The sequence below is a fragment of the Physella acuta genome, unplaced genomic scaffold (assembly GCF_028476545.2).
Source record: "Physella acuta isolate Inbredline_101_S28 unplaced genomic scaffold, ASM2847654v3 ptg001079l, whole genome shotgun sequence".
In the NCBI taxonomy this organism is placed as follows: domain Eukaryota; kingdom Metazoa; phylum Mollusca; class Gastropoda; family Physidae; genus Physella; species Physella acuta.
The window spans coordinates 137,801-150,000 of NW_026732596.1; the positions used below are offsets into that span (position 1 = coordinate 137,801).

General features: G+C 33.8%; 1 protein-coding gene across 1 annotated transcript in view; it reads left to right on the forward strand.

Moving 5' to 3' along the window:
• The first annotated feature begins 763 nt into the window (after window positions 1–763).
• Window positions 764–12,200, forward strand: part of LOC131955580 (uncharacterized) — an 18,630-nt gene continuing 7,193 nt past the window's right edge. The window contains exons 1-5 of the mRNA XM_059319750.1: window positions 764–883; window positions 4,845–4,937; window positions 6,169–6,254; window positions 6,422–6,539; window positions 7,318–7,518. Of these exons, the coding sequence (XP_059175733.1) occupies window positions 4,862–4,937; window positions 6,169–6,254; window positions 6,422–6,539; window positions 7,318–7,518 (481 nt within the window). The 5' untranslated portion in view covers window positions 764–883; window positions 4,845–4,861. The remainder of the gene's footprint in view (window positions 884–4,844; window positions 4,938–6,168; window positions 6,255–6,421; window positions 6,540–7,317; window positions 7,519–12,200) is intronic.

Below are 12,200 nucleotides of genomic sequence, written 5' to 3' on the forward strand. Positions count from 1 at the left end.
GCCCGCGGCATAACATACGCCGCTATTTAGTTGTTTCTAATTTTCAATAATTCATAATTTGTGAATTCGACAGTACCAACGCTGACACTGAAAATATTTCTTTAAAACACTATAAGTAGCTCGTTAAGGACCATAACCCCCCCCCCCCCCCTTCCTTCCCTCCCCCTCCCCCCCCCCCCCCCTACGTTTAAAATCGTTGGCTCTGCTTGTAAACATTTAGAGTGAACACAGCTCACTAAAACCATGTAGGGGTGGGGAGGTAGGGAGAGCGTTTGCAGCTTGTTTTCTAACGGCTCGAAGAAGAGAATTATATATATAGATAGGCTGCTACTTGACTTTACAGAATCAAATATTTTTTTCTACACCAAAATTAGAATTGTTAAGAGACAGTGTCTGTTAAAAAAAGGCCACCATACACATACAGATAAATTTGCAAGACGAATTAGCTTACACATGAAAGTGTTAAACGTATAGAATTGAAAAAAATTTAATTCGCTTTTTTTTGCAAGATAACAATACTTCCTCAGGATGTAAAAACTTCTTTTTACACGATTATATTACATTTAATAAACTCCTCATACGCGGATATAAAAGTGGCGGCTTACATGATTTAGAAAAAAATTACACATAATTTATAAGATAAGCGGCTTGCATGCTAGTGATATGCGTTTCTGGATCCTCTTGAAGCTACCTAGTATGTGAGCGTACTCTACTCTGTGGCACACGTGAATTATTCGTATCCTTATCAGGCTTCTCAGAAAAGTAGACGTGTTTGAAAAAAACTTCTTTAAAAGCTCGCTGTGTCTTAAGAACCTACCGTATCCTATTTTGAGTCCTGGATAGAACATCTTTCATAAAACTGAACAGCACGTCACCAAAACAGGTAGGAAATCATATTTTGTATTTTAATTTTAATTTATATATAATAATATTTCTAATGTCAAACGAGTAAAAATATCGAATCCATTTTTAGACTTCATTAATAATTTTCTAAATTTAACTCGCATTTCAATATTTAGAATCATAATTATAAAATTTGGTAGACTAAAAAGGAAACAAGTTAATTAAAAAAGTCTAGTGACATTTATGCGCAATTTCCTTATGTTATCTAAAAATAGCTCTGACGTATAATGCTTGGGTGCGTTCAAGCTAGAAGAACGATCGGTCTGTAGGTGTTTATGTAATTTTAAAAGTTGTGACCGAACGAGAGGATATTTTTGAAAACTTTCTTCGGCAATATTGTTCTAAATTATGGCGGGAATCGATTGGTACATGTTTCAAGTCGCTAAGTGGTCTGGTTGCCGAGATATGGGCCAAAAACTGCATTTTGTAAAGGTTTTTTGGCTTTTCCGGGAAATACATGAAAGAAACCCGGAATTTTTATGGCCTATGCTCATTCTCGTAACTTGCTTAACACAATTGCTTTTGGAACTAGTCATCGATATTGTTTCGTTGAGGAGGAGATACGACTTAAAGCCCGGACACACATTCATCCATACATTCATTCATTCATTCATCCATCCATTCCCAGAAATGATGAGTTAATAAACGCAATTCTCCAGAATGGAAATTGCGCTAAAAAGGCATATGCCAAAATGCTACTGCAAATTAAAATTGGAAGAAACCTTAATTTCTCAACGGAAAACTAATACCAGACCATGAGCAAAGTGCGCGCGCGAATAACTGTGTATATTTGTGTTTGTGTGCATGTGTGTGTCTGTAAGTGTGCGTTTGAGAGCGAGTGTGTGTGTGTGTTTATGTGGTTTATTTTAAAAAGTTTTTTATATTACATTAACAATTTTGAAATAGTAGGCATAAAGCGACAATACATGTAAAAAAATTTTTTTTAAAAAGCTTTCATTTTATGAGTCTATAGGGTAAGGTCAAAACCTCCCTCCTCCTACCCTCTGCACTCCTAACTGCTGACGTATAAAGGTAAACTCAGTTGTTTCATGATGATCCCAAAGAGAAATTATTAAAAGTGACACGTGCGCGCAACGAGAAAGAAAGCTGTTTATTCGTCTTGTTTCAAACATACATAACTCACCCTACCGCGCATAAAAAAACCGCTCAATTGAGATAAGATATACATTCTCACTACTAGCTATGGTGTAAAAAAAGAACGACCCAATACTTCATTCGGCGTTATATACCGCTAGGCCGGATATTTCGTAGCCACTGTCCAGTTCAACGTTGGCGAACCGCTTCCCACACAATAAAATAATAATAAGACAAATGAACATTTCACCCTCTCATACATGGAAAGGCTGGTCAGATGAAAGAGGCTGATCTATTGTGAGGTAAGACTGGTCAGTTAAGCGAGGCTGATCTCTTTTATGATAAGACTGTTCAGTTGAGAGAGACTGGTCTCTTTTTAATTGAGAATAGTGTGTTAAGAGAGATTGGTCTGTTGTTTGGTAAGATTAGTCTGTTGAGAGAGGCTGATCGCTTGGATGGTACGAGTGGTCTGTTGTGATGTTGGTAAGACTGGTGTGTTTAGAGAGGCTGATTCCTTGTATCGTAAGACTCGTCTGTTGAATGAGGCTGGTCTGTTGTATGATAAGCCTGTCTCTTGTATGGTAAGACTGATCTGTTGACTGAATAGTGATCTCTACATTAAGTAGGATACCGTTTTACAATCTAATTACATTTCCAAGTAATGGCTTCTCCAGGTTTCTATACTATTTTCAGAAATAATAGGGAATCATATTGGCTTTTGTTTCATGTGGAAAAACATACATTTTTATTTCGTGTTAGACGGTTTGCGAGCGATAATGAGTTTCTATAATTAACTATTTCAGGCCTCAAATATCTGTTTAAATAAAAAGCAATGTATGTGTGTCTGTTTGTTTGTCTGTCTTTTATGCATTACTACACCTTTCATCCGATCGCAATGAAACTATGGAAAGTTGTTGAGAATATTCCTGGTGAGTTTTCTGCGAAGTAAAGAAAAATTCTCAGGGGTGGTTGTTGAAAATATTCCTGGTGAGTTTTCTGCGAAGTAAAAAAAAATTCTCAGGGGTGGCGCCCCGATATTGCGCGATTTGTTTTTCACTTTATACGGAATATAAAAATAAAAGTCGATTGCGTTTTGACGCCGTTCATCCGATCGCCATGAAACATTGAGAAGTTGATTAGAACACTGCAGGGAAGGGTTCTGCAAAATAAGCTATTTTTATTTTGCAAGAGCGGCGCCACAGAAGGGTGCGATTTTTCTCTATATACGGTATATTAAAAAAAATGAAAGTCAGATGCGGTTCGACACATTTCACACGAGTGCTATACAACTTTAGGGAGTTGATGAGAATACCCAAGGAAGCTTTCTGTTAACAAAATAATTTAATGTTTATATGAGCTGTGCACGGAAGGGTGTGATGTTCGTCAATACACAATTTGGCGCCCATATTTCCAGAGCGGCTATGTTAACACTTAGCACCCGGTAATCGTGCGTCCTGCATAGCGGGTAAAATGGGTACTACTGTATTTAGCGATAAAACTTCAACAGGCGCAAACGCCGGCGCCACGTAGATAACACGACCAGAAGCGCCCCAGGTTCCCCTGGCGAGCACTATGGCTTATCTGCGGGTGTGTAATCGGGGGCTTCCGAGAGCGCCCCATTACATCCCTGACACATGGGCGGTCTCTGAAATTTGTTCTACCTCATTATTTCGGTGAGTGATTAACGTACACTCAAGGTTTCATGCGGTAGTATAGGCAATCCCGTTTCTCGATATTTATGATCCAAGCGCAGGCAATCTTTACATTTACATAACTCAGTTTTGAAAACAAGGTTGCGCGTCTAAGAACATAGGATTGATAAAGAATTCATTAAACCCTTCATATATTTCGTCAGACTTTCATCTATCCCCGCGCGTACGCTAGTTTTATATAAATCTTTGCTCATTTAGCAATGGAATAGGCTAAAATAGGATATAATTTAATTTAATATTCGCGTAATTTAACCTTGTTTACGCTGACTATGTAAAATAATCCAATTTGCACCCAATCGTATGTATCCAGCTGGCTGACATAATAGTGTAATATGCACCATGCAAGTGCTATGGGTTCGAAACACATCAATATTTGTCATTAATTTTTAATGAAACTGGGGTATCACAACACACGCAATCGGATCTAATGCATTATTATTAGTTTGCCGTTAGTTTTAAACGTTATTCTTTTATTCTTCAAATGAGGTTCGAGCACACAAAACATTATATAAAGAAATCAGCGTTTTAAAAGATAAAAACAAGATTAAGTGTGATTTTTTTTTTATGTGCATGATAAAGTTGCCAATCGGGACGTGGCGGGATGCAGTGCCCACCTGTTTCTGTGACCTCAGCATATGAAAGGATAGTGTAACCACACTCATGCTTAGCGGGTATCAGTGTTTTAAAGACAAAAACTTGTGGTCTGAGGTCTGACGTCTTTTTAAATGTTTGGGCTGGCTATTTGTGAAGATGTGTGACAGTAGGGAGGGAAAAGATAAAAATCCTCAAACAAACGTGATATTAATTATGGATGATCCCCGAAACTCAAATTTATCCAAGGATAACGGATAATCTAGTAATATATATATATATATATATATATATATATATATATATATATATATATATATATATATATATATATATATATATATAATTTTATTTATTTTTTAATGTTTGTTCTCAATTACACGTAACATAAACTCAACTATTGATTTATTTTATTTAGATTTTAAATATCTTTTTTGATTTAATCATATTTTTCTAGCATTAATCTCAAATATACATTTTAAAATTATTATTCTTAAAAGTGGTACTTTAACCCACCTGAATTAAAATTCTTTGTTTGATCAGGTTTTATTCCAGTCGTTATGTTGTGGATCAACCCAATGAAGATTTATACATGCATATTGTTAGCTTTTGTAGCACAAGTTGTTTTTACACAAGGTAAATATCTAACAGCTTTTCTTTTAACATTCTCTATTATTACATCAACAGAGATTTATACACAATAATAGCCGGTAAATCTTTTTGGACCCGCATGCCACTAAACATTCCTTTAAAGATTATTTATCGTTATGCTAACAAAAAAAATAAACAAAAAAAACATATATTACACACATTAAATATTTAAATTTAAATGTTTTTGAGTGGAATATGCATTGGTTTTACAGTGGTAAATCTAAATTGATACACTTATCTGCGGGGCGATAAAGTGCTATCGAACTAAAAATACGCACCATATGTACGATTTTAACTATAACTTTTTTAAAAACACAGTTTTGTTAATTCCTGTTTTTTCGTCATAATAGGTTTCTTGCACTTTTGGATACTTTGTCTATTTTTTATTAAGAAAATAATAACTTTATTGAGAAAAAATATATTTTAAAATACAATTTTTAATACCTTATTAATTAATTTTAAATTTTTCCCAATCTTACAAGCTCTCTGCGAAAAGTTTTATATCCGTCATCTTATTGTATTTGGCGTCATTTTATAGCTAAAGTTCTCATGTATTTGATAATCTTAAACTTAGAAACACCCAAAGATTACATTCAGCTATGCAATGTATACAGATATGGTATTTCCGTGCCCTACTTTTCGTTACTTTCTCTGTTTTTCTCAGTTCGCGGGGTTTTATTTATAAATCAATGCCCACCATATTTTCATTAATTGTTCTTCATGCAAAAATACAACTTCTATCACGAGAGAATTGTGATGGTTTTCATAGAAAAAAAGTATATTGTGAATAATATGCAAATTTTGAAACTTTTGAGTACTAAACAGGGTGTGATATTTTACACCTTATAAAATTCTTACTAGTAGATATTTCAAAAAGTTGTCGTGACAAAAGTTTTATTATATACTGAAATATAATCATTTTAAGTTTGATTACTATACAAGCAGAAATAAAAGAGGATTAGTATTTTTAAAAGTAACAAACAATTAAAAAAGGCGGAGATTGTTGGGTTTTTTTTTTCTATGAAAACCAAAACTGTTTTCAAACATTTCTTTTTGCTGTTTAATACTTATTTTCATATGTCAATCATGGTTAAAGTATTCAAAAGGCTTCAGATCTAAAATGGTAAAAATAAAACAACAAAATAAAACGGAGCTTATCCCTTAATATGGTATTGTTATAGAAATCTTTCTATTGTATTTTATTTAAAAACTCCAGCAATGTGCATAAGCAAAACGGCTAAGGAGTTTGAAAACATCTGCTACGAGCTATTCACAACAAAAATGAACTGGGCTCAAGCGCAGGTAAATAAAATGTTTAGGATATGTGTCGCTAAAGTCAACACATTTGACAGTATTTAATTAAAATTAAATAATAAATAATTTTATTGCCATACAGTTACCGTTTTAGTGATATATAATTAGAGCTTAGCATATTTAAAAATTATGTTATATTATTTTATTCTTTGAAGAAATACTGCTCAAATTTCAATGGACTCAGGAGCCTGGCGAAAGTTTATTCACCTTTTGTTCTGGACTTTCTCAATTCTCTCAGACCACCTAATACAGTTCTTAGCGAAGGTGGACGAGGTATTCAGTTTAGTAGGCCTTAACTATATGAACATTGCAGTATTAGGGGGATTGTTATGAAACAAGCAATCAAACGCGCATCTCTTTGTACACTTTATCAATTTTGTAGTATAAATGTTTATTAGGTTATTCTGAATACAGAAAGCCTGCTTCTATTTTTCATAAGTTCATACAGTTTCTACTAAGCAGTAACATCATCCACTACACCTACTCCGACCGCGTGTTATTTTACAAATCAGATAGCCACAGAAATCGGCGATCTTTATTTCTTTAAAATACAATGGATGCATGCAACATGTATTACGATCAAGTAAAAGTCTCTCATCTTCAAGCTGAATTTGACTGAAATGTAACTTGTAATTACAAAGAACTAATTGTGTTATTTCTTAACATAACTGGCTGGAGAAATTGTACAACATGCGTTAACGCAATAGTTTTTTTTTCTCTAAGTGTTAAAATGTTTATCTACTCACCAATTCGGTTTACATCCTTCCAATTAAAAAAAAAACAACTCCCCCCACCCCCCATGAAAAAGTTGTAGAGCGGTTACTACCCTTCCATAATTCAGACAAAAAACATTAAAATCAGTGTGTAAAGTCTTGTAATAGTTTATTTTCTTAACTTCTGCTTAAATGAGCTTTTTAATTATTTTTTATCCATTTTGGATCCACCTAAAGGTCGGCGCCCATGGCGTACCCTCCTCCGCGCCCACCCCTTTAACTTTTAAAAAATTATCAAAGGGTACGATATATTTATGTAGATTACTTTCTTCCATAAGTGTGGCTTGGAGCTAGTGACCAATTACAAGAAGGTGAATGGTTGTGGACAGATGGTACAAAGGCTAATCTAACATCGATGTGGGGCAAGAACGAACCCAACAACTTGGGTGGAAAAGAACACTGCCTTCAATTGTATTTAACGCACCTAAATGATGACGAATGTCATGAAAGATATTCTTTCATTTGTATGGAAGTTCATGGTAAGTATTTATTGATATCTTTAAAAAACAATTTGTTAGTTCAATTATGAATTTTAAAAAAAAAATTTTGGGTCGAAAACTACATTATCACATACAGAAAATATCTAGACAGTAGGGTCAAAACATCTAATTATTACCAGACAATAGACGAAACATTACTCGATATGAGTATCATTTAATGAGGATCATTTAATTCGGAAGTTTTCTTTAACTGTTTTTATTCAAACATATATTGTTATATAATTAAAACCTGTTAGGTTTGCCAGACTAATCCAGCCATGTACGTTGGTAAATTTAGTATCACTGGCTTATATTCACCTTTTTCTAATCATTCAACACCTAAGTTACTTTTTATTGATTATGCAAATGATGCAAATGACAGATAAAAAATGAATACTCTTAAGAAAGACTGGCAGTAAAAACAATAATATTTCAAATATATAATGCTATTGTAGAAGTCGGTAATAAATCTTGGCATCTTTATTGTAATTTAAATAGTAGTGTATAATTTATTTTCTACGTTTTAGTGCATTATTACATAAAAGCTTGTTATTAAAAAGTTTTTTTTTATGAAAAAAAATTATATTTTACTAGTCATTTTTTTATTTACAATAGTTACATGACTGAAAACCATTGCGAAGATTATAGCTAAAGTTTCAGTAAAATATTATGGGATGGCGCAATCTAATGGTAAAGAACCAGACTGCTGACCCGACTAAAAACCATCGCGCACCTATTGAACGTGATGACGCGCTTTTGACGTAGAGCTCCACTCGCTCCACGCCCATTTCGGCCGTGATGACGCGTGTGGATAGAACTGCCTACTAACTCGGTCCAAATTTTAATTAAGTCATAAAATAATAAATTAGGCATCCAATTAAGTCAAATTTAATGTTATAGTGCATTGTCTTCATGTCTTGACCCACATACCAATTACGAACCGTATCTGTCATTTAGAACAGTCCGAATTTTCGCTCTGGCGTTTCGATCTAGACTGACGACAGACAGACAGACAGAGGATGTGAGTTAAATAAAAGCTTGTAAAAAAAATCATAAAAAACGTTTTAATAACAAGCTTTTATGTAATGATGCACTAAAAAGTAGAAAATAAATTATAGACTACTATTTAAATTACTATAAAGAACAGCGTGGGTCAATTTAGTACTTTAGTACCTATTGGATACCTTTACTAATATTTGAGAAGGGACCCACGCTTTTCTTTATAGTAATTTAAATAGTAGTGTATAATTTATTTTCTAATTTTTAGTGCATTAGTAATAAAAGCTTGTTATTAAAACGTTTTTTAATGAATTTTTTTTTAGTACTTTACATGTTTTATTTACAATAGTGTTACATGACTAAAAACCATTGCGCGTCTATTGAACGTGATGGCGCAGCTATTAAACCTGATGGCGCAGCTATTGAACGTGATGACGCGTGTGGTGTGGTTGGATAGACATGCCTATTGATTCGGTCCAAATTTTAATTAATTAATAAAAAATTATTTAGGCATCCAATTAAGTCAAATTTAGTTTCAGATTGCATTGTCTTCATGTCTTGACCCACGTGCCAACTGTGAATCGTATCGGTCAAGGAGAACTGTCCGAATTTTCACTCCTGCGTTTCTATCTAGACTGACGACTGACGACAGACTGACGATGAAGTGAGTTAAATAAAAGCTTGAAAAAAATTTAATTAAAAAACGTTTTAATAACAAGCTTTTATGTAATGATGCACTAAAAAGTAGAAAATAAATGATACACTACTATTTAAATTACTATAAAGAAAAGCGTGGGTCACTTTAGTGCTTTAGTACCTATTTGATACCTTTACTAATATTTGAGAAGAGACCCACGCTTTTCTTTATAGTAATTTAAATAGTAGTGTATAATTTATTTTCTATTTTTTAGTGCTTTAGTAATAAAAGCTTGTTATTAAAACGTTTTTTAATTAATTTTTTTTCAGTACTTTACATGTTTTATTTACAATAGTGTGACATGACTAAAAACCATTGCGCGTCTATTGAACGTGATGGCGCAGCTATTGCACGTGATGACGCGTGTGGTGTGGTTGGATAGACATGCCTATTGATTCGGTCCAAATTTTAATTAATTAATAAAAAATTAATTAGGCATCCATTTAAGTCAAATTTAGTTTCAGATTGCATTGTCTTCATGTCTTAACACACGTGCCAACTGTGAATTGTGTCGGTCAAGTAGAACTGTCCGAATTTTCACTCCTGCGTTTCTATCTAGACTGACGACTGACGACAGACTGACGAGGAAGTGAGTTAAATAAAAGCTTGTAAAAAATTCAAAAAAATTCATAAAAAACGTTTTAATAACAAGCTTTTATGTAATAATGCACTAAAAAGTAGAAAATAAATTATAGACTACTATTTAAATAACTATAAAGAAAAGCGTGGGTCACTTTAATATCTATTGGATACCTTTACTAATGTTAAGGAAGACACCCACGCTTTTCTTTATAGTTATTTAAATAGTAGTCTATAATTTATTTTCTACTTTTTAGTGCATTATTACATAAAAGCTTGTTATTAAACGTTTTTTATGAATTTTTTTTTTCAGTACTTTACATGTTTTATTTACAATAGAGTTACATGACTAAAAACCATTGCGCGCCAACTGAACATCACGTTCAGTAGGCGCGCAATGGTTTTTGAATGCAGCCATTGAACGTGATGGCGCAGCTATTGAAGGTGCTGACGCGTGTGGTGTGGTTGGCTAGACATGCCTACTAATTCGGTCCAAATTTTTATTAATTCATAAAAAATTAATTAGAAATCCAATTAAGTCAAATTTAGTTTCAGATTGCATTGTCTTCGTGTCTTGACACACGTGCCAACTGTGAATCGTATCGGTCATGTAGAAGTTTCCGAATTTTCACTCCTGCGTTTCCGTCTAGACAGACTGACGACAGAGGAAGTGAGTTAAATAAAAGCTTGTAAAAACGGAGCTAACCTAAGGTTCTTTTAATAAGCTTTTAATACGCGTGATTACCACGTTGGTGAATAGATAGTAAACATAAGTTTGATTGAAAAGAAGGGGCTTTTAGATGACGAAGGTGGGTTTACTTCGATATTAAAGGTTAAAGTTCAAATGATTTAACAACCTTAGAAGATTTCAAGTAACACACACACACACACACATATATATATATATATATATATATATATGTATGTATATATATATATATATATATATATATATATACATATATATATACATATATATATATATATATATATATATATATATATATATATATATATATATATATATATATATATATATATATATATATATATATATATATATATATATATATATATATATATATAAAGCTATATCTGTGTGTGTGTGTTTTTTTTGGCTTTCATGCATTACTACACCTTTTATCCGATCGCTATGAAACTTTGGGAAGTTGTTGAGAATAATTCTGGCGAGATTTTTGCGAGAAATAAATTCACATTTGCTGGGGTGGCGCCCCTGCAGAGCGCGATTCGATTATTCTATATATACGGTATATAAAAAATAAAAGTCGATTGCGGTTTAACACCAATCATTCAATCGCCTTGAAACTTTGGGGAGTTGATTAGAACACTAATCGAACGAGTTTTAGAAAAGCGCACGTGTCAGGATTTTTTCATAATCAATTGCGTCTAAGATACTCTAGAAATACTCAAACACAAGGAAAACTTATAAAACTTATAAAATTTCATAAAATCAATTTTTAATATGCTTGGCATGAAACCATGAAACCTTTGTTCTCTAAATAATATTATATTATATTAAAATCAATTTTAATAATCTTTGTTCTCTTGTTTGCCCTGAAGCAGATTCACATGTATAAATCGATATGCATATGCACGTGAAAGGGCGAACGTTGGCGAAAACAATCACACACGGCCACAGCCCCACACTACACTCACCAGTGCCACACACATTCACATACATACACTTTCATTCTCCACGTACTCAACCACACTTATTATTCCCTCACCAATTCCAACTTACTTCCCCACACACTCACACAAGATCTCTTTTCTCAAACACACACAACCACACACACACGCAAACAACAACAAACTCACACAACAACACAATGCCACAGCCCCACACATTAGACTATCCCGACTTCACATACATACACACAACCACACAAGCTCACAGACCCTCACACCACACCACCCCTACCACTTCCTCAAACACGCTATCCTCCACACATTCTCGCACACACTCTCACAACCAATATCTTCCCCTTCCACTTCCGAATTCACCACACACACACACACACACATACAACCATATACAACCGCACTCTCACATAAACAACTGTTGCATGCGGATACACGTCTGTAACCACCCCACGCGATGTCAACACGACAAGAACCAGACGACGCAACTTCCCATCGATCTCGTTGCCATGGTAACGTGTGTAGGTATCTGATTACGACAGCCCGGAGACAGCATAAAAAATAATTCGAACAACAAACATGCCCACGTGTAATGAAAAAAATTGTCCGGGAGAGATAATCTTTCGTAAGATGGCACTGGTGCCTCACTCACTCCTGCCATGGAAAATACGAGCTCAACATTTGACATTTTAAAATAATTATTTTATCAAATCAAAATTTGTTGACATTTTACCATCTTGTTTGT